General features: G+C 39.9%; 2 protein-coding genes across 5 annotated transcripts; one reads left to right on the top strand and one right to left on the bottom strand.

Annotated features, from left to right (window-relative positions):
* The first annotated feature begins 1343 nt into the window (after positions 1-1343).
* On the top strand, positions 1344-13703 carry LOC138140344 (uncharacterized). Of its 2 annotated transcripts, XM_069061313.1 has the most exons (11): positions 5878-6028; positions 6088-6672; positions 8000-8210; positions 8261-10264; positions 10313-10513; positions 10562-10729; positions 12166-12283; positions 12331-12534; positions 12576-12722; positions 12771-13057; positions 13107-13703. In XM_069061313.1, the coding sequence occupies exons 2-11, from the start codon at positions 6664-6666 to the stop codon at positions 13544-13546; spliced, it is 3789 nt and encodes a 1262-aa protein (XP_068917414.1). In that variant the 5' UTR covers positions 5878-6028; positions 6088-6663; the 3' UTR covers positions 13547-13703. The 2 variants fall into 2 exon arrangements, with proteins under 2 accessions (XP_068917413.1, XP_068917414.1); XM_069061312.1 differs by lacking the exons at positions 5878-6028; positions 6088-6672 and adding an exon at positions 1344-1629.
* On the bottom strand, positions 13698-22415 carry LOC138140348 (uncharacterized). 3 transcript variants are annotated; one of them, XM_069061330.1, is made up of 7 exons: positions 21968-22415; positions 21064-21172; positions 20848-21002; positions 19259-20334; positions 19039-19202; positions 18622-18993; positions 13698-18571 (listed from the first exon to the last, which is right to left on the bottom strand). In XM_069061330.1, exons 2-7 carry the CDS (start codon positions 21161-21163, stop codon positions 18216-18218), a joined length of 2223 nt encoding a protein of 740 aa, XP_068917431.1. In that variant the 5' UTR covers positions 21164-21172; positions 21968-22415; the 3' UTR covers positions 13698-18215. The 3 variants fall into 3 exon arrangements, with proteins under 3 accessions (XP_068917431.1, XP_068917432.1, XP_068917433.1); XM_069061331.1 differs by lacking the exon at positions 21968-22415 and adding an exon at positions 21230-21371; XM_069061332.1 differs by lacking the exons at positions 21064-21172; positions 21968-22415 and having other exon boundaries at positions 19259-20215; positions 20268-20334; positions 20848-20916.
* Between the last annotated feature and the right edge of the window lie 519 nt (positions 22416-22934).

The following is a 22934-nucleotide window of genomic DNA, read 5'->3' on the forward strand; positions in this document are numbered from 1 at the left end:
CGGCAATAGATCGAGCTGTTTATGTGGTCGCTCCGTTCTGCAACTGGCCTAGCCACAAAGCCTAATAGGCATACTTACGTTATTATTGCATACATAGTTTCAATTAGGTTCACGTTGGAACAGTTATCTACCTGAAAAGAATAATCATGATGGAGTGCAAGTAGATCACAACATCCTTCGGAACAAATTTCATTAGTCCATCCAAATGACTTCACGTTTTACTTAACAGTAATGGTTGGATAACGAACGGAATCCGTAATAGAGCAGCGACTTGTCCCATCCGAAAGGGCGGACAGTAGTATGTACTTCTTCGCCGAAAGTGAATTGATTGGAGAATGTTATAATTTGTAATGGCAGCGTGGGTATGCGATGGAGACGCATAAGTATCCGCGATAACCTGTGCAGTGGGTACTTGGCGTGCGGTTTGGTGCCATTGAACCCGCTCTAAGGCACTTACTTCCTCTACTTTGTCGTCTCTACTCTCTATCCTCCCGGACTGACACCACGGACTTTGGTGCCGGCCAAAACCCCGTCCCAAAATAAAAGATTAAGTCGTCGTTTTATCGGCGAATTAATTTCGTCCGAAGATAACGCTCAGGGGTACTCTCGCAACGTATGGACGAAGCTGGTTCTTGCGCGATTTTTTCGTGGTACCCGGTCGACTCGTTTCCGGCAATAAGTCACTTTTGCATCAGAATGACAGCCGAGTGGCCACATAAACGTCTTCATTTGTATGGATCTCGAGACTTTTATGGCCCAGCCTGAGCGCTTGCCATAAATCCTGGGAAATTGAAGCAATTAGTGCGACTTGAACCAGAAAATCTGCAACACGAGATTATTCCAACAATTCGTCACTGTCCAAAGAATAACCTTCACATTCAACTCGTTAGAACTTGACCGACTGCTGCGGCCGATCAGTTTTAAGGGTTCAAGGGCAATCGCTCGCTTTGCCGTTTTCACTTTGCGAAATGTGGCGAGTTTTTGGGAAAAGAGCTCGGCGGTTCTTTGGCTGGAGCTGCAGGTGGTTTTTCTCGTCGCGTCTTTGTTGGAGCCGACGCATTAAGCTTGTTAACAAGAAGTTCCCACGCATTATTTAACAAATTAACAGAGCACCATTGTAAGTAAACACAACAAATAAGAAAAGCAAGCAGTATCCCAGGCGCTCTTGTTTATGATAAATAAATTAAACCGGACACGCAACGGTCCTGTTAATTAAAATTTTACGAAAAATCTCCGGTCCGCCGTATTAGCATTTTTATCTTAAAAATGCATCGAAATTTCGCTAGCACCGCGCTATCTGGAGAGCCCTGCTCGCTTCTTTTTGAGTGCGACGCCTAAGCGCTGCAGGTGTAAGAAGATCCGAGATGTAAGTCAGAGAGCAGCTCAGAGTTTCTGGGGGCACCGGCGCGTTCACATGGCTGCGTAAAAACTACATTGCAAGAACAATACTCGCTCTTGGTTGTTTATTTTGAATGTGACGATGGTCGGATTTTTGTCGTGTTGCTAGTGATGGATTTATCGTGAACCATGGAGACTTTCTGTGCTTCCGGAACGCCCCAGAAATTTCGAACCGGCCTCACCAGCTTCCACCACAATGTACCCTGTCACAGGAACCTGCGACAAATCGGGGTGAGTACATTCTACCCAAAATAGAAACATATTGTTGCGTAACCAGGAACACGGTGTTCCATTAATAACTTCAAAAAAAATTTGTATAATGAGATTCCACTCATTACAATTTTTTGACGGAGATAAATTTGGACAATAGCTCTCGGTATAATTCAAGGATTTTGTCATTTTGTCGTTCAATTTTTCCTCCTACGGAACCTTCGTTTTTTCTCCAAAACGCACACCGAATTAAATTAGGTCCAATACAACAGCCCAGTCTATTATTACATAATTATATACATTATGTTTGTCTAATAGGTATTATTTGTACGTTTTTAACAATATATGTACTTAATTTTTTTCCTCAAGTTCCCCAAGGTATTGCTTTGGTAGAATCAATGTCCACGAGTTTATTTCCTGTCAAAATAAACCAGTTCGAGGATAAAGCGACTTGACTTTTCATAAACAAATCGATAAAGTGGAGTGACAGGACATTTCGTCCTTACGTTGATGTCGTTAACTGGAAAATTGTATTTACAGTAAGTGCATTATGGATGGGTAACATGTGGTTGATCGGCAACGGTGTGACATTGTAAAATGGTCGGATGCGGTCATTTCCAGAGATTTTAATGACGGTTTGCCGTAAATCTGAATGAGAATCGAGCCCCGTTAGGAGAGATCGTGTTTATCGGGTTGGATTGATTGAGTTATTTTCGAAATGTTTGCTGTCGGGTGTCGATAGTTAACCTTTGACTAGTCCAGCTTTGAAGAGACCGCGTGTTGCCATGAATCCACAAGCAAATATTGTCAAGGTTTAGCCGGGTTGACACAGGTGTCCCGCGCTAAATAAATCTTGACCTACCTAAACGCATAGACAACTCTTTCGGTTCTTTAAAAGCGATTATAGTTTGTCAAACGTCTAGTTCGGAAACGTGACGGCTTTTTTTGCGGGTATCTCCGCCGAAACCATACGTTATGGGTGAGATTAATTCGGATCAGGCAACTGATACAGTGACTTGGCCTTTTGTCTGAGTCTTCTTGGAAACAATGTCCGACTATGGTAATTACAGAAGCACCGGAAGAACATTTAAATTTTTATTGTTAGCACCGGTCGGATGGCATCATGGTCAAAGATTTTGTAATATATTTTTTCAAAAATAACAACCTTGAGTCTGGTTCTCGTCACCGGATAAAAGAGATAAACCGATCAAATCTTAATCGTCGAATATTCCTAATTTTTTCTACCTTCCAACTTGATATTTTTACGGTAGGATGAAACCAAATTAAGTGGTTTTTTCCCAATTATTTTCGTTCGGTCAAACATCGCTCAGAAGGAACGCAATAATGAGCGCTAGCGCACAAAACGCGAAACACGAACACAAGTCAAAATTTACGGTAATTGCTAATAAAAAATTCACATTGCAAAATAGACGATGAGAAGATTTCACAAAGTTGACAAGCGTGATAACCGAATTATTTCGATTTTTCTTCGAGGGGATAGCGAATCATAAACGTGAAAAGTGAAGAATGAGGATAATCGTCGGTCCAAGCATGGCTAAATTGCCAATAAACCACTTCAGAAATATCCATTGTAACGTGAATAACCCATTTTCAAATGTTGCATAACAACGAAGAATACAAAAAAATATTTTTAATTTGTGGTAGATGGCGCCAGTCGCGCAACACCACCATAGATAATATAATAATATACTATCGTATATAGAATGCATAAAAATGCATTTCATTATTTTATTTTACTAAATTGTATTGAAAGTATTTTTGAGGCACTTCCAGTGACGTTACCTAATAGATACTTTTTCTAATAAGAACAACATCAGTTAAAATTTAAATTGATTTATTTTTACGAGAAAAATAGAAACCACTGACTAACTGTTATGTACCTTCAAAAGCAAGTTCTTTGGAATAGGCACTATGACTTAGTCTTCCACTACTGGTAAAATCTTCTAGCAAAATGAATTCCACAAATTCGATAACTTATTATAAATTCTTTGTCTTTCAGGTTTCAGCGCTTAAGTATTCTATAGATATGTATATGAATTTTGGCAAAAGGAATTCTGCCTACAAAATTAAAAAGTGTATTTTGACATCTTTTTACTGTCACAATTTAAAGAAAAAACCACGGCCTCCTAGAGACTCGTTTTGAAATATACATATAACCAGTATGATTTTCCAAAATCTACAAAGGACTTTGCATTCTACCGGGTAATCAAGAAGGACTGTTTAAGTTGGCAGTACAATTAAGAAAATTTTTTAATTCGGTTATTTATAACACTGCAACTGGATATGTTTTGTTTTTTTATTTGACAAATATCTGATATAGGTATAGCATTAACAACGACAAGCCACCAACAACCGGAAATTACTCCTGTTATACGATTTAAAATACGATCCAGTGTTACCAACTTAAACAGTCCTTCTTGATCACCCCGTATATGTTCTATGTTATCAATGGGGAATTATCAAAAACAGATTTTTCGAATGCGACTGGCCGGATAAGAGACGAGTCTCTTATGTATCTCGGAGGCCCTGGAAAAATTATATGTATTCACAGATAAGGTTCTCGATGATAAAATAAACTCATTGTTCATTTTTGAGACTCCAAATTAAAAGAGAGGACATTATCGATAAATGCCGTTAGTGTAACAAAGACGGAAGTACACTATTTTTAGGGATTTTTGTGACTTGAAATTTTACCTGTCAAACAGATTAACTTAACATTACGCCAAAATAAGTGAGATGGAAATATTCGTCGCAACCGTTGTCGTTACCTTATTTATTATCGAGAACCTTATCACAGAAACATTACAAGCGACATCTATACATTTGCGGCTAAAGCTAGTTTGGCACGATGCTAAATTTTGTAGAAAATTTGTTAGAAAATGAGAGAGACCCTCGATCAGGACCAGTGAACGGTCAGGATCATAGTCTGTCTTTGTCATTTTTACAGAATCACAATCGTTCAGAATTATTATGCCATTAGCTAGTAAAAAACAAATAGTCAAAATCTTTTTTAATATTTAAAATAAACGAGATCAAAGCTACACCTTTTGAGCCCCCATATCTTCAAATCTAAGAGGTATAGATTTTTTTTATAATTTTTCTCATTATCTCTATGAGTTGGGGCACCCAGTATAAACGCTCTGCCAAAATAAAAATAACCATTGTGGCGCAAATAACACACATTTTTCATGACATTTCCTATTATTTATGACAGTTTACAGGTAAGTCATTTGCACCACAATGGTTTTTTGATTTTAGCATTTTTGGCACAGCGTATATGATAGTACAGCGTGATCAACAATGACTGAGTCTGTTGGCAATGAAACAATTGAAAAATATTGGTGTTTTTCTGTTTCGTAATTGGCACGACATTTTGAAAAAAATTAGGTTATGTCGGGTATGTTTATGCTATTACTCCTTGATGCTATTACAAAAACGACCCTTTGATGGTAAACGTCAAATTCGCCTGTCAACTCTGTCAAAGCTGACAACTGGGAATGCGTTTAGATTACAGTGGTACCAAAATCATTCCAATTTTAATTGTTACCATACCAACAGATTCAGTCATTCTTGATCACGTTGTATATTATTATATTGTCTATGAACTCCATAAACAAAAAATAAAGATGGCCATAATGTTACATGTTTCACCAATCTATGTCGTTATTCGTAGAATTAATGATTTTCCTAATATTCTTTTGATATTACACACGATGTCTGGATTTCACGGCCCACTTACCACAATCACTCCCAATAATTTTCACCAACTGTCATTCGAGTGTCGACTTCTCGCCATCACGTTTTTGGTTATTTCAATATTTTTCTATTTCATTTAGGGTACGTTCACATTTCGCGATAAAAATATTCCACCGTAACAAAGAAGCTCAAATGAATAATTTCGTCATCACGTGATTGTGTTTATCATCGTTGAAAAAATATTTAAATTGACATTAGTGTATCGTCTTACGCGTAAGAGTTGGCGTCTCATATCAATTCTCAAGTAACTTACTGGAACTTCTGTCGGAATTTGGTGCGGCATACTTAAATGCTAACAATACGATTGTTTCTTCTTGTAGGGTTCGGCCCAGTAGAATATTAAATTGTTTGTGTGACGCGTGTCTACTGCAAATGATCATAAAATCACAATAAATCCGAAGAAAATACTGCCACTGGTGGACATTATAGGGAAAAATGTACGATTTATGTGTCAGCGAGAGACGTGTAGAGTATTACCTGGGAATGATTTCAAGTGTTAATGAATGTTCAATGGTCTTATAGTTAGTAACACACGCGCAGACAACAGAAGAACTCTGAGATGTTTTTGTTGAGTTGTAGTAAAACAGAAATCGCCGTGTGCTGACTTTGGTACTGTCAAACTGGCAATGATAAATCGCATGTTGTACGTGTGTTGAGTGTTTTTATTGTTTCTATCTAAAGACCACCACCGAATGATTGCAGATGAATGATGAGATAGCGCCCAGGGTCAGAGAATCCTGGCAGTGACCGTGCGATTATAGAACTATATGAAGAGTGCACAATGCCGGCCTTGGCATCGCTAAATCGACATCCTCGCTCAATTTCTGAGATTCTTCGTGCTCTGCGACGACATCTTCCCCTATTGTGTGCCGCGACAAAAGCCTCAGTTTCGCTAATCCAATCACCAAACAAAACCGACAGATCTTTTGATAGCAGTACTCTTTCTCGCATACCGATATTTCTACGGTGCAATGAACCTGATCTTTTGGCCCAGCCTTGCCACTTTGTCTTTGTTTAAAAAAAATTACAAAAAAAAACATGGATTAGTTTTGATTGCGCCAGGTCGGAACGCCGGAAACCGAACGAATGCAAATCGAGAGGCGGCGAAGAGGGTGCCGCTTGGTGCGCTTTCGTTTTTGGCGGTACCGAGAAAGATGGCGGTCGAGAAGATTAGTGCGACTAGTCTGAAAGAATCGAAGAATAAGTGCGAGTGCAGCAATTAAACCGGTCGGCGGTTGGCGGTCGTCAGAATGGACTAATGCAGAAAATCGCGTGTAGATGATGGGGGTAAGAACCTTGCAAGGTCGATTGCTCATCTCCATGGATCTTCTGTAGTGTTTTAAACGGCGGGCGCAGCGAAAAGCGCTCGACTCGCATCAATTACAATTGATCACATTGTTGGGCGCCAAAAAGCGGACCACCCGTGTTATCGCTGGAAATCGCTAATTGTTCGACCCTACGTTCCGGGGATGCCTCCGGGGGACTTATTAAGATGCCCCGAAGTATTCGCCTTTCATCAGCGCCAACCGAAAAACATTCCGATTTGTCGAGAACCGCGGAGAAATGACCGAAACGGTACTCCGCATAATTTATGAGAATTCAAGTTTTATTTCGAACCGGCGCGACGTGAGAAACGGAAACGCCGCCTCCGACTAATTAAACGAAATATTCGAAATTAGCAGACGGCTAGCGGTACCCATTATTATATTATTGTTCCGGCCGGAGTGGTACCGATTTCGGTACCGAAGAGTTTGTCGGATTCGACTAGAAAATTTGTGAATCCTCTCATGCATAAAATAAGATTAATATCGTTTGAGGTCGGCTAGGGCGTTGCCTCCACGTTACATAACGGGTTCGAATGTTTACGGATAAAGTTCCACAATCTGCATCATCTTAATTTGATGCGTTTCTGGCCAGTTTTTATTTTTCACCGAAAACTGGTCGCGACCGAAGGAAGCAATTTCGTCACGCGTCACTTTCAAAACAAATAAACGTGAACTAGGATCGATGAATATTCCGCCTCTTCCTGCGATGCAGAGCACAGATGTCCGATATTACCGAACCGTTTAGCGCAAAGATTGAGGATTTCGCCAAGCTATTAATCACAGTTTGAGACGCCGTAATGTCAGTTATTAGGTACAACTGAGAAGTAAATGGTGCAAAATGCGTCAATTTGCTAAAATCGACTAACCGTAAACGAATCATCGTAAAATTGACCAGGTTAAATTCTTTGTTGCATTTTAATAGTGCTCAAGAACCAACAAAGAGTCCACGATTGAATTCTCTACGCATCTGAGCTCGCCGTAATTATTTCGAGTACCGACAAAAAGAAACTTTAACGATACATTAAACTACAAACCTCGAGATCATAAATGCGCGCGTCCTATATGGGACTCGCTTTGACACTTCCTTGGGTAAATGAACTTTTTATTTCCGTTATAATACCAGCGAAATATGAGAGAATTTTGTAATCCTGCAAAAACAAAGCGACACCGTGTTGTACAGTTACAAGACATGAAATTTGTTGCCCTTGTCGAATAATCACCGTCGTGTCATCGATATTTCTTAACACGATCGTGACAGTCTTCTTTCAATTATTCCGATCGGATTTCAGAACGATTATGCAATGCCGGTTTGCAATAGGAGATCAACCCCTTCAGTTCACACCCTCTGGCAGGAGAGGATGTCTCCGGAGCGCAAATCTCGAGGGCGACTGTGTTCGGTGGCTCTAGCGATAGCATCGTTCCTCGTCTTCGTCGCAGTATTATCAATCGCAGGAATGGCGCTCTACATGGGGGCGTTGCACACCGAGCCCGCTACCAACAGTGAGTCCCACAAAAAGTGAGCACAACACGTGCAACTCCTTCTGTTTCAGATCTACTGTCGTTCAGTTGTAGCGCCAAAGTCCTGCGGGGGGACCGATTCGTGGGTGCCCTTCAGGACAAAGCTCGTCGATATAGACTCCAACTGGAAACCCTGTATCAAAGGAGCACTCTAGGTCCAGCTTTGGTGTCTTGTATAGTAGAAAAATTCGGAAACGATACCGCAACAGTATTTTTTAAATTAGCGTTTAACAAAAAGAAACTCCCCAGAAACATCTCGAACATCGAAAGAACGATCAGAGACGTGCTCATCACAGACGCTATATCACGAAAACCCGTTTTCAGAATGATCAGATTCGATCCGAAATCGGTAGAAGTTAAACAAATTAGAGAAGTAGATTTGTACCAAAGAACTGCTACAAAACCAAAAGATACGACTGTTAAACCGACGAAAAACGGCGTCGTTCTTAAATCGCCGCGAAACACAAGCGCGAATCTTCCTGTCAAGAAAAAAGTCGTTGAAGAGATAGACGTGAAAGATGAAGATTTACCAGTTATACAGGGTTCGTTCAAGATAAGCAAAACTGACGCCGATATTACTGAAAAGAAGACTGAAAATACTCCAAAACCCAAAACTACTACTTTACCGACGAAGACTTCTACTCTCAAAGATACGTCAGTTACAAGTGCCTTATACAAAATCGCTGCCATAGAAAAACTTAGCAAAACTAGTACGACAACTACAACGAAAGCAAAACCAACGGCGACAACAGCAGTAGTTATAACAACACCACCAACAACAGCGACAACAACGACAACGACGACAACAACGACGAGTGCGGTTTCTCATTTTGTGAACCCGCACGTTTTCAACGAAGAGCCCTGGATACCTATTTTACCAGAGTTGAAAGACTACGTTTCTACAACAACAGCCACTACAGTCAAGTTGTACAAGAAACAACCAGTTTATACTAGTTTTACCAACCCGGGATTGTCCTACCACAATTTGGACACGGAAACTTTGGGTTCGACGAGTCTGAAGAGTCATCCAATTCCTGTGAATAAAATTCCGCAAACAACAGAACCTGGTGCATTTAAAGAAATGATAAAAATAAGTGCGGAAACGACTTCGAAAACTCCGACAAGTAGCGAAATCGATTCGAGTTTTGTCGAAGTGGAGACTGTGCAGTACATTCCTGGTTCGTCGAAGCAAGAAGAAATGGTGAAGAATCTCTCGTCGATTTTTCACAATTTGGCGTCAACTCTTGAAATCCCCGAGATGAACATTAGCAGAAGTGACAGTTTTGCGGAAGCGTCGGACGACGACATTGTGGGCCAGGGACAAGTGGAAGTTGTGGAAGCTGACGAAGAAGCGTTGATGATGCAAACGACAAAAATTCCGTTGGTGACTTTGATTCCGGTCAAGTCAAACTCCGGGATCGGTCGACCTTTGAGGAAGCGTCCGTTCCGGAGGGACAACAGTTCGGGGGAAACATCGGTGGAGAATCGCAGTTTCCCGGGATCGACCCGTCTGAACGACTTTTCCGAAATGGAAAAAAATCCAGTGAAGTTCATCGAAACGGAAGTGGTGACGTCCGTCAGCTCGGAAGTGAACAAAGTCAAGTTGAGCAAGCACCAACTAGAGGACTTCAAGATCGTCGGAGTGTTGAATTTCGCGACCGAGTCACCGGAAGAGCTAATTAGGAGTCCCAAAATGGAGCCGCAAACAACGGAAGAGTCACGCAGCAGCGAGATCACCGTTTACGCCACGAATTCGTCTGTGTCGACCAACCGAAGGGAAGCGCTCAAGAATCTAAACATCTTGACTCCGGAGAAGCTCAAGCAACTGTCGGAAATTAGCAAAGTGCACGATAATTTGACTGCGATCGATAAGGAACCGGTTATTTCTGATAAGGCGATATCGTCGAGCTACACCGTTAACCACTCGGGGTTCAAAATCTTGACCAAGACTTTCAACAAAATTAACGAATTACCTAAGGATAATAAAGTTAATGGTTACAATAACCTTGCCTTTACCGCCTTCTCCAATAAAACAGGTAAAACGAAACAATTTCACTCGTGTTTTTTTTACGCGTCAGTTCCAGAGTGTGGTAACTTGACCATAAAATGTGGCGACGGCCAGTGCCTGCCCGAAACAACCAAATGCAACCAACTAATTGATTGCAACGACGGTAAAGACGAACAAGACTGCAACTGCGCCGATTATCTCAGATCTCAATACTTGCTGAGAAAAATCTGCGACGGGGTGGTCGACTGCTGGGACTACTCAGACGAAAATCAATGCGGTATGCTGCACTAATTTCTATTTTGGGTTAGCAACGTTGCATTTTCAGAATGGTGCAAACCCGACCAGTACGTCTGCGGCAACTCGAAAATGTGCGTAGACAGAAGCAAGATTTGTGACGGCTTGAGGGACTGCCCCCAAGGCGACGACGAACGGCAGTGCGTCACCATCGCCGCCAATTTGGACGCGGCAGACGAATTTCCTTACTATTCAGAAGGTAAACTCAGTCCACTCATGATTGCTTGACATAAATGTTACTAAAAATGTTCACTCTACGGCCTACGCTACAACAAATAGATCCAGCGCGAAATTTAAAAAAATGGAAAGAGTAGGTTTACACGTGATGTTTTATTATTATTCTGCATGTTTGCACTTAGGAAAGACGAAAGAAAACTTCAGTAGGAGTAATATATTAGGTTTTATTAATACAGGGTACTTCACGAGTGATAATGTGCCCGACGGAATTAAAAATGCAACCCACAATACATTTTCGAATTTCCGAAAAAATAAATTAAAATATCCAGCTTTTTCGGAAATGGCTAAACACAAACAAGAGATTATTTAATATAAAGTGTTCATTATGCTAGTTTCTTGAGGCACGCACTCACTTCACAAATTCAAAAAAATCAACAAAAAATCGCAACCGAACAGATCAAAACAGCAACACGATTAAAACTAATAACTTTTAAAACCAGAGAAACGCAAAACAAAGCTCTAACGATGAAAAACCGCAAATCTAAATGCTTCAACTTAAACGTACTTGACAGCACTGACAATTTCAAATTTGAAATGTCATATTATTTATTTTTTGTACTCATAGCCTTGAAAGCGACGCTTCCAACATCCAACGCTCACTCCGAAACGCGTGCTTCCCGATGTAAAAATTGCAAAAAACACTGGCCCGTTGAGGTATTCAAAAAAAAAATCTGTCTTGATAATACTAAAATTTAGTTCATAAAATACAACATCCCTGGATTATTCTACATTAACAATTTAGGGAAATATTTATAATCCTTGAAAATTGTTCCTACAAATTGGCAGCGCCATCTATTGGGCGATCTGTTCGTTCGTGTTTTTATATGTACTAAACTAATGACATTGACAAAACGGATGGTATTATTTAATTATAATTAAAGCAAAATCGCCATAAAAACATTTGCGGCTTCCCTAATCTCGGAAGGAGTACAAGAAATATCACTCATAGGTGGATGATGCACAAATAACTTCGAATCAAACTCACAGATTATTGCAAAAATTGAAATGTCAAGTGAAGCAATTGTTTCAATAACCAAAGGTCACAGCCTACTTGGTTTTATGTTCGTTTGTGTTTCATGTATTAAAACAAAAAAAAATTAATTTAATATTCGTACAAAAAATATTGTACGAACCACTTGCGTAAAGACATCTTCCATTCATTCGCGCATTAAAAAATGCGCTCATGCGGGAACATCGTCTTCCCGCATTTGGTTCGTAAATAACTATTTCGCGTGGGTTTCAAGATATTACCAACACAATCTATGATACTTTGTTAATATTTTAATGTTGTGGTTTGGGGATTTTGTTATCTAAGGATATTTAAAAAACGGCATTCTATCAGTGGACGTAGTCTACTAGATTTGTTTCCAAATTGTCGACACTAAACTGGTCTTGCAGGGTATCTCATGGTGAGAAAATTCGGATCGTGGGGTAAGCTCTGCGTAGAAAACCTCCACAACGTGGTCTTCCCCATCTTGGATTTGGGCAAAGCAGTTTGCAAATCCATGACTTACCAGTGGGTACAACACGCTTGTTTTTCATTTCACCAGTTAGGTTTTGCAGGTCGTTAGATTCGGTGAAGAGCGTGGTGGAATCGGTGGAGCCTCCTCCTTCGAGATACTTCGAGTTGGACTACTCGTTCCAGAACGGTAGCAAGTACAGTTTGTCTTTCACAGAGACCAAGTGCGACACCAGGAAAGTCGTGGAGGTGAAGTGTCAATCGCTGGAATGTGGGGCGAGGCCGCAGGCTGTCAAACACGTAGCCAGGTAAGCGCGCAGACTTTCGTAATTCCCTTTAATTCAAACAGGCGAGATTACAGGATTGTGGGAGGAGGTAACGCGGGTTTGGGGTCGTGGCCCTGGCAGGCGGCCCTCTACAAAGAAGGAGAGTTCCAGTGCGGGGCCACGTTGTTGTCGGACACGTGGCTCGTTTCCGCCGGCCATTGCTTCTACCAGTAAGACACTCGCGCTTCTCTCGCTGTTTTCTAACTCTAACTCCACAGTTCACAAGAGGAGCACTGGGTGGCTCGTTTGGGCGCTCTGCGCCGCGGCACCACCCTCCCCTCGCCTTACGAACAGCTCAGACCGATTGTCCGCATCGTGGTTCATCCTGGTTACGTCGATTCCGGTTTCATCAACGACATATCTTTGCTGAAAATGCAGTTCTCCGTCATTTTCAGCGATTACGTCCGACCAATTTGTCTACCCCCTCTGGGTCAACCTGTCGTGGATGGGAGATTATGTACGGTTGTAGGTTGGGGTCAGCTCTTCGAAGTTGGGCGAATATTCCGTGAGTATCGTCGGTTTGGTGGCTGCAGGCGGTAATTTCTCGATTGCAGCCGATACTTTGCAAGAGGTTCTTGTTCCTGTGATATCGACGGTCGAGTGTCGGAAGCGCACCGTCTTTCTTCCTCTTTACAAAATCACCGATGATATGTTCTGCGCTGGGTACGAACGCGGAGGGAGGGATGCTTGTCTGGGAGACTCCGGGGGTCCCCTGATGTGTCCCGAACCTAACGGTAAATGGGTTTTGCAGGGGATCACAAGCAACGGTTACGGATGCGCCAGGGCTAACAGACCTGGAGTCTACACTAAAGTGGCCAATTACGTGGCTTGGATCGACAACCACATGAGTAAAGATGATGATGATAATAGTACAAAAAGTAGCAAGAGTGTTTGCTTGGGGCATCGGTGTCCCTTAGGGGAGTGCTTGCCCAAAAGCAGGCTTTGCAATGGTTACATCGAATGCAGTGATGGAAGCGACGAGAGAGACTGTTAGACAATATTTACTTCAAAAGTGTGATATGAACTGTATTTATGTACATAAGAGATTCATTAGACGTAAACTTTGATATTTTTATATTTATTTTGGTAAATATAAGTTGAATCGATTATTTATAGAATTTGTGCCCTCAATAAAAATATGTTCATACAAACGATGTTTTATTAGAAATCATATTCACAACATAATGTTTAACATTTATTATAAATACTTGAACATTATATCACAGATATAAGAGCTGCTCACAGTTGCTGTCAAAAATCTTGTTTTTAACAGATCCTGCATTACGTACGTACGTGTGGATTAACGTAACGATTACATTACATAAATATACTACTTTACTTAGGCTGTGAAAATAATGAACGATCGAGGCCTTAAATTTAGGAACTAAGTACAGGTCGCTCAGTTCAACTTAAATAACACAGAACAATACAATCATTATTTTCGGAATGTAGAGACAACAATATTTTCACTAGAAACAAACTTAAAATAAACACAAAACTTTGAAATAGTCGACAAAACTTTCCACACAAAAAAATATTTTATTCCCTACTGTTAAAAGTATAAAAGTAAACAAAATAATTAAATTAACATTTTACGATTAAAAATAGGTATTATTTGTCAGTCCCCAAAAAGATGGGACTTCAAGATTTTTAAAAGTACAGCAGATATTTGTACTTGATACTTACATTTTGGCTCCGTCAGAATAAAAATTATCTTATGGTAAAGCTTAGAAGTATTTTAAATGTAACGGGTGTTTTTTTAAATTTGGCGTTGAAGAGTCGATCTGATCAGCTGTTTAAATCTAACCACACTTTTTGTGTGTTTTTAATATGCAGTTTGAAAAATCAGTTTTTTTTAAGAGAGTGGTTCATCAGCTGTTTAAATCTAACCTTACTTTTTGCGTTGTTTGTGTTTTTGATCTGCAGTTTGAAAAATCAGTGTTTTTAAGAGAGTGGTTCGTTCACAATCGACTCGTCAACGCCAATTTCGACGGTAATAAAAAAAACACCTTCTACACATTGTTGCTGATAAAAGCAATAAGGCAAATGAATAATTATTTTTCAAACTTTAGTCTTGTTGGTGTTTTCCTATGAAGTTCGATGTTTGTACGTTTTAATTAACAGGCAAAATATGTTAATTTAGCATTTCATGACATTTCAATAATGAAAGGACATCATCTTATAGAATTTAAAACAGTCAACACGACCCTTTCACACTCATATGTACTTACTTACAAATTGTGAATCTAATGGACATACAGGATGATTCTGAAATAAGTTTGGAAAAAAAAAATGTGGAGTATCCTTGACACAAAATAATTCTGCGTAAATGACTTTTGGAGGTGAAATGAAAAAGAAGGAAATTACCCTACATCCTTGTATTTTCAACGCCTATGAATAGGGAAAATTTGTCCGAATTTGTTCACTTCATTAGTAACCATTGTTAGTTACATTAACTCCACAATAAAGGCGTCACTGCTTTGTAAATGTTTCTATGGAAATGATCGAGAGGAGTAAGGTTACGTTTGTGACTGACGGGCACATTTGATCATTATTGTTGCTAAACTACCAAGATAATCAGGTAATCACCTTTAACTCAGCAGCGTACTAGCAATTTTGACCAAATTTTCAATCATTTGTATCTCGAAAACGAAAAAACTTTTATAAGAAAAATTTTTTGTCCATGACTTCTTCTCATCATCACCAATTACCGTTTTTTTTCCAAACATATTTCAGAATCACCCTGTATAATATATTTTTTTTTCTGTGAGTATGAAGAACGCAAAAGTGTTGCCGATGACGAGAATTACTTTATGGATAGTTCAGAAAAATTCGAAATGCCTTCAAATTCTATTTAAACGTATTTTTTTCAATTTTGTACCGTCATTTGTTTTTGAGATACAAGGCCAACTTGATTTTTTTTTAAATGGGATGATGGGTCAAATTTAACATTTTTGAATAAAGCATTTTTTTCTGAATTCAATGATATGCTACATCTTTGTTTGTCTTAAAAGCTAAAAAAAATATTTTGAAAAATTTAATTCTCAAAAAATAAAACCAAGTTGGCATTGATTTTTTTTGTGGGGTCATCTAAAAACTCGAGTGTATGTTAATAGACCATTAAATATCGAAGACCTACAAGACCCTATAAGAAACGAAATTGCCAATATTCTTTTAATATTTTGACTTCTTTACAAAATTGTATGCAACGTATTCATTATTGCCAGGAAGTAAATGCCATTTTGCCATTGCCATTTTGAGCACCTTTTGTAGAATAAAACAAATCCTGTTTGTGCTTTTTTGTATATATTTTTAATTAAAATGCGTTAAAAAACAATTTAGTCTTGTATCTCCAAAACAAATGACAGCAGAAATATGAAAAAAATCCAGACGATAGACTTTAAGTGCCTTTAACAGTGTACCTAATTTCAAAAAGTATTGATGCACCATTTTGAAAATATTTAATTCTATCCATACTTAATGTTAAATGTTAAAAAATTTTTTTTTTTAGTTTTCTTCAAAAATAAAATATGCATGTAGCATATCATTAAATTCAGAAACAAATGCCTTATTCAAAAATGTTAAATTTGACCCATAATCCTATTTAAAAAAAATCAAGTTGGCCTTGTATCTCCAAAAACAAATGACGGTACAAAATTGAAAAAAAAATACGTTTAAATAGAATTTAAGTTCTGCTAAGGGTATACCAAGGAGATCCTACAAAGGGTTTTCAAAATAATCAACTGTACCGACCCTTTGTAGTATAATTCAGAATAAATGGCATCGCGGTAGGCGTGGATTATCTAAACTGAGCTTTATGTTATGTCAAAAAATTTACTAAACATGTGAAATCGTCTTTACATACTTTATTTTGAGGTTAATAAAAATGCGTGTCTTAAAAAAAAGACAGTTTTTTTTCACTTTTCGTAAATGAAACAAAAAATTCCAAATACAAGAAAATAAACACAAAACGATTCCAACCATAATGTTAAAACCAAATTAACAGCGAAAGATACCAACAGCGTCAAAATTAGGGTATTATTGGCAAGGGTGTTGCTGCCAACGTAAATTTGAATTTCCAACGCCTACCGCGATTCCATTTATTCTGAATTATAAATTATAATAATACTTGATACATTATTATGAATGTGCATCTTAGGCGGCTATGGAAAGGTGATTTTAGTTTGGAACCCGCAACTAGTGTTTTGTTTTGTGATGGTTGCCAACAATATTGTCCAGTTTGAAAATATGGTAAGTATTAACAATTAATTTGCATTTTCGGTGGAATTTATCAACAATAAACAAATTTTGAGCAAAAGCGTAGCATTTTAAGGTTAGACGCGGGGGCCAGTCTCTCGGGCTCGTGTCACTACTGTCATCTATCAACGGCTAGTAACTTTTCTGATAAATAATTAAAAATATTTTTATATTTGCATTTCTAGAAGCTTGCAAGTGATTTAGATCGCGGACCTTTTTATAGTGCAAACCATTGCACATCAACGAACAAGTATTTAAATGATTTAAAAACGAATTGTCATTCTGGTCGAACCGGAATGTCAAGAAAAAATGTCTAACAAAAAATAATCAACAAATATATAATTTACGTTATTAATTAATAAAGGACGAATGATAATAAAGGACAAACACGGGAACATTCATAAGCAGGTCAGCCGACTAAAACCCGTTACATTTCTTAATATGGTGCTATTTAAATTAATGTTGTTTTATATAATACAGTTTCGTACATTATTTACACTCCTTGGTTTTATTTCAAACAAATGAAACAATTAAAATAAAAAAGGTGCGCATTTATTGGAATATTAATACACTCTTATTCATTAGCTTTAGAACGTAAAATCTTGAAAGTAAACACTTATTACATAATACGTCTCGATTTTGCATATTTTCGTGCGTAAATGGTCTAGTCTATTCACCATTGTGTTTAAAAGTGAAACCACTTCTCGTATTAGTAAATTGAATACCTGTTTTTGCAAATGGCACTTAAATGCGTGTAATGGCAAGTTTCGCAGAAATCAAGTGCACGGTGTAAATGATGTTTTTTTTTTTATCCGCGTCGATAGGAATTTCGGTGACGTTTTGGTAAACCTTTAGACCAAAGTCAAAGTCGTTAATAGGACGCAGAAAATTAGAAATGATCGAAGTACTAACAAGATGTGTACTTCGATTGGAGTAGGTACTGTGTTATTCCAATATTGGCAAAGGTTGTTGACTTTTAATTACCAAAAACCCGCTAACCGCGGGTTTTACTTTTCTCCCGACCTTTAAAATCGACAACTTCAAGATCACCATGTATGCCTGTGGAAAGTTTGTTTTGCAAATTTTGAAAATGTCCTCTTCCTGGCCCCTGGCAAATTGTGTAATTCGACCTTAATGCAATTTAATGTGCATTTCAGGGTTGTTAATCAAGTTGAACTGCTGACTTGTATCAACAGTGGTACTACAATGTTTGGACTGCTTTACATCGGTGTTAATTAAATTAGGGACAATGATATTATTATGAATAGCGTTGGAAAATACGCCCAAATTTCTACGACTAAATAAAATCTCAATTTAGTTTAACCTTGTCAAGTACAAAACAAATGTCACACTAGACTAGTTTTAAAAAATATATTCAAATACTGCAAAGTAATGAAAGTGAATTATTAACTTGCATTGTTTGTGCCATCTTTGTCGGTGGTTTTCTCTTCGGGCGCATCCTCGTTGAATTCCGTATCCTCAAAAGCTGGATTGGCCAATGCATCTTCGTACACAGCAGGAACCTCGTGATGAGCAGCAGCCTTGACATTTAAATCAACATCGACGAAACCTTGCGGTGGTTTCTCGACGTCTTTCTTGGTAATGTCCGTACCAACAGACGGCCTCTTTTTCATGTACAAGTGGTAAAAAGCGAAATAGGCTAGACCGACGGCTGCGGTAAAGAATGCAAATTTCTGGAACGTCGACCGGATTCCGTACGCTTTGATCAAATAACCACCAACCAAACTCCCGAGTCCTTTACCTGTAACACACCATTTTAACCAGTTACCATTTGAAAACCGTTCGACTGACCAACAGCGAAATACAATCCTCCCAGCAATCCTTGAATGGTGGTGTCAGTGGTCACAGTCGACAACCTCGCGGCGTAAGTGACAGCAGCTGTGAAACTCAAACCAAAAGTGACAGATTCCATCGCTTCAAAAATCAAACACAGCCAAGGATTGTAAATGAGAGAGTAACCTATTAAACGTATGGCGTAAAACGCAAATCCGATGAAGATCACGTTGGCGTGGCCGAGCTTCTTGATAATGGGACCGGAGAGTACCAGCAAAGGTATCCCGATCAAACCACCCACGGTGATCGTCAAACCCATCAATGATTTCGAACCGCCCAGATCTTGCAGCAGCCAAAACAAAAAGCTCTCGATGTAGCCCCACGCAGATCCTGAAACCTACAGTTACTCCAGAACGACGAATTCAACCGACAAACCTAAAATCAAACAAGCCACGAACAGCACTATCAGCTCCATTTTTCTAAGCACCGAAATCACATCCGACACTACGCTTTGCGCAGGTTTTTTGAACTCCAAGTTGATGAAGAGCATCAAGATTCCGCTGACAATTTTGAGAGTCGCGTACAGAAAGAAGATAGGTCTGGAACAGAAAAACTGTACGGTGGTAGTTTTTTCGCAAGTGGGGGGGGGTATTACGTAAAGTCTGTGTAGCCCTTGCCGCGGCTGGCAAAATCAACTAAGAATCCTGACAACGGCGAGCTGATCATGCCTCCGATTGTGGCGTAGATCCTTTGAAGGCCGTAATCAGCTTTGTGTTCTCTCAAAATGGCGATCACCGCTCCTTCGAACATGGCGAAAGACGTACCACTGACGATACCGATGAAAACTCTGATCACCAAGTAGGACCAAAACGTCAACGACATGTCCAGCTCGATGACAGTGTTGTCGTTTGAACACACATCCGTCCTGGTCGCTGTTACCAAGCACCTGGTGGCACAACTTCCCAGTTCTAGATGTTTGAAAATTTCGCTCGAATTGTCTCTATAGATGGGCATGTTGATGGTGATGTGTTGTCCTGGTCGGACGAAACCTCCAAGACAAGACGTATTCCGCTTGTCTTCGAGGAGCAAACTGTAGATCTGTCGCTCTTCGAAATCGTCATCTCGCGTGGTCTCTATGGGAGCGAGAGTCGCGTTGAAGTTGCGGCCCAGCTTCTTTTGAAATCGATCGAACGAGCTTCTGGTTCCGAAGACGCAATCAGCCGACGAAGAGTTGTCGCGTAGGTCGCAGGAAAAATTGAAAAGAGTCGCCGTGGGGAAGTAGTAAGAGTTTTTGGAGAGGCGTCGGATCGAGGTCAAAAATCGCTCGTTGTTTGTCAGAGTTTTGTGGTTCAAGGTTTCCGAAATGGGCTCAGGTATGTGTATGTCTTCGTCGGTCAGCGTGTAGGTGTAGGTGTGAGTCGTGTTCTCCTCCAAATTGTAGAGTTGAAGGCTGTAAGTTCGGGTTCTCAGGAGCGCATCTGTCTGGTTCTCGGCGAGAACGGCGTGACAAGCGAAACCGCAAGATTCGAGCTGAAGGTCGGTTTTGTTTTGGGATTTGATCGGACTGCACGGATGGTGCTGGTGCATCGACAGACTTAGGGGATATCCTGAACTGCAAGACATCCCAAATACTACTCTGTCAGGATAAGTTATCGTGATTCTACCAACTGGTACCAGCAACAGTAGGAGAGCCGAAGCTCCTCCGATTGCCGAAAAGAGCGCCAACATCACCTAAAAATAAAACTGGTTACTTTGAATGTTGCTGTACGTGTAGGAATACGTGCTGATAAAGGTTTCCAGTACTATTATCGATTAGCCTTCTGCTAATAGCTGACTCAAACGGTGGTTCAGCTTTATTAAATAATATGAAATGATAATCGTGGCATACTAATGACTTAATAAATTACTCCGGAGTGATACATAAATTCGCGGCGAGTTTCCCACGACCGTCGAACGTCTCCGCTAATCGACAGATTAATCTTAACTGACAATATGACAGTCGCTGCCCTGGAGCCATCGCAACCGATAATAACAGCTCTCAATTCAGCACAAAACTGTCCTTTTAAACCCACCGACCGTGCAACAGCACAATTTCCCGGACTCGCCAATTGTTGATATTGAAGAAGTTGCGTAATCGGTGTATACCCAATTATGAAAGCGTGCAATCACTGTTATGACAACGAATCCTTGACGATTTTTGTTTGGGTAAGATGGAAATTCCGATCTCGACAAACCTGCACTCACCCTAAAGTTGCCAATCTTGTCGGCGATCATTCCTGCCAAAGGCGGCATCAAAACTGCTATAACAGGTGCCACAGCGGACATCGTCGCAGCTTCTTCCACGTTGATCCCCAGCTCGCGCATGTGGATGGTCAAATATGGATACAAAACCAGCACGGCTGCGATGAAAACCGACGAAAAAACTCAATTTGATGCACATAATTCAAACGCACAACTTACTCGACGAGTGCATGAAGAAGAGCAGTTTGAGAGGGAGGAGCTGCTTCTGCTTGAAATCTTTGGATATCCGCCGGAAGAAGAGCTTGAAGTAGTTGTTCATTTTTGGGTTCTGAAAAATGACAGTGATGGGAGAGATATACCATATTTGCAATAGATCGGTAATTACAGATACGGACGTGTCCACATTACGTATGTGAAACTGAATATGGATGGCGTCTTGAGTGACGAATTTCTATTAGAATTTTTATCGAGGACTAATAACAAAGTTCAGTTTCAATAATTAATGGAAATGTTTATTGGTGGAAAGAAATAGTCGTGACGGCTTATCACCGTGTAAAACTGACGGTAGAGAGAGTCAACAAACGTTATTAAATTAGCTGAAGGTGAATTTGCTATTGTATAATAGTGATGCGCCTGTTGCCTTTCTCTTTTGAAGATGTGCGATTTATTCTGTCGAGTTGAAAATTCAAGAGAGCAGTCTTGCCGGCTTCTAACAAAATTCGTGTCAATGTTAACGTTTCAAGGAATTCGCAATTTCTTCGTTCGCGTTAAACGGAAAACTACAAATGATGGAAGGGGCCAAGAAGCGTGGAAAAGTGTGTTAATCCTGTCAGTCGATGAGTAAAATAGTAAATATGACTTTTAAAATGAATTGTCAGATAAGAGAATTTGCTTTTTGGGATTCGGAAATGCGTGTTTATTTTTGTAATTGGACAGTACTAACACACGACTCAAATAACTCGATCGGGTCAATGTTAATTTATTTTACTTTCTAATCGTGCAAAAAATGAACCACGTGAAACTCGTGCAGAACTGGAGCACTCGCAGGATGGGCCTAGGGTTGGGGGAGACCCAGTCGAGGGTGAAACGCGGCGCACTTTTGAAAATAATGCGGAGGACTCACCTGTCGAGCTAGAATCCGTCGAAAATCGCCACAGTTGTGTCACCGAACAAATAAACTGATTGAATTAGGTTCAGATAACAATACCGTGGAGCACACACACCTAGGAGCACAATTTCAAACTCGAGCGGATGAAAGCAATTGGTGAGTGTAAGCAAGCAAGCAACACATGCACAAATCAGCCAGTGAATCGGAGCCAAGTTGCGACCACTACTAGTTTGGAACCCGCGTTGCCATCATGTTCTCGCAAGAGTCCGCGATTTCATTACGATTACTGTAATTATACCCACTGATATGATGCCGAGTCTGACCTAGGTCAGGCCGAACCTGCCGCGCAACTTCGCAAGTGCCTCAACCTACGGGCCGTTAGGTTTCAGCGTAAACCTAAGCCTCGCCGGAAAAATTCGCCGCTCGGTTCTTCGTGTCGTCCGAATGGTTGAGCAAAAAACTCGCGGGTTGACCTTTATTTCGACGAGGTTTTGTCATTTCTGGGGCACCCGTTTCTGAATCGAATCTTGGGTTTGGTGGGCTTGCCGACAAACAGATCCGACTCTCCAACGGAGAATTCCTATGACCGAAGAAGACGCGGAAGCACTTTGCAACTTCCTCGAGCTTTGTAATTCGCTTCTGAACAGTATTTACATATCGGTTATGCAATGTCAACGGGACTCGAACGTCTTTCAGACCGATGGCCCTGCTCGTTCGCCGAGGTCTTCTTATTGCTGTCGCCGTCTCAAAAAATTCTCCGTGGAAAATTCATCTGCTATTTGGCACAAGGAAAAGTCACGTAACATCCTTTCCATATTTTCCTTTCCCACTGTAACATCCTCTTTGATTTTTAATTTCTTTAATAGATCTGTTCCTGTACTTGTTTATAAATAACATAACGAAAACGTTATTTAACAATGTTTTTCTAAACAAATCCGTGTAATTTTTTTTTGCAGAATGTTATTAAATTTTAAAGCACGAA

The sequence above is a fragment of the Tenebrio molitor genome, chromosome X (assembly GCF_963966145.1).
Source record: "Tenebrio molitor chromosome X, icTenMoli1.1, whole genome shotgun sequence".
NCBI classification, from domain to species: domain Eukaryota; kingdom Metazoa; phylum Arthropoda; class Insecta; order Coleoptera; family Tenebrionidae; genus Tenebrio; species Tenebrio molitor.

Excerpts from the sequence above, each read along its gene's own strand:
- LOC138140344 (XM_069061312.1), top strand. The coding sequence starts at position 1,528 with ATGGAGACTTTCTGTGCTTCCGGAACGCCCCAGAAATTTCGAACCGGC. Across the intron at positions 12,284-12,330 it reads TGCAAATCCATGACTTACCA|GTCGTTAGATTCGGTGAAGA; the intron begins GTGGGTACAACA and ends TAGGTTTTGCAG. Across the intron at positions 12,535-12,575 it reads GCTGTCAAACACGTAGCCAG|GCGAGATTACAGGATTGTGG; the intron begins GTAAGCGCGCAG and ends TAATTCAAACAG.
- LOC138140348 (XM_069061330.1), bottom strand. The coding sequence starts at position 21,163 with ATGAACAACTACTTCAAGCTCTTCTTCCGGCGGATATCCAAAGATTTC. Across the intron at positions 21,003-21,063 it reads CTTCTTCATGCACTCGTCGA|CCGTGCTGGTTTTGTATCCA; the intron begins GTAAGTTGTGCG and ends TTTTCATCGCAG. Across the intron at positions 20,335-20,847 it reads ACAAGATTGGCAACTTTAGG|GTGATGTTGGCGCTCTTTTC; the intron begins GTGAGTGCAGGT and ends TTTTATTTTTAG.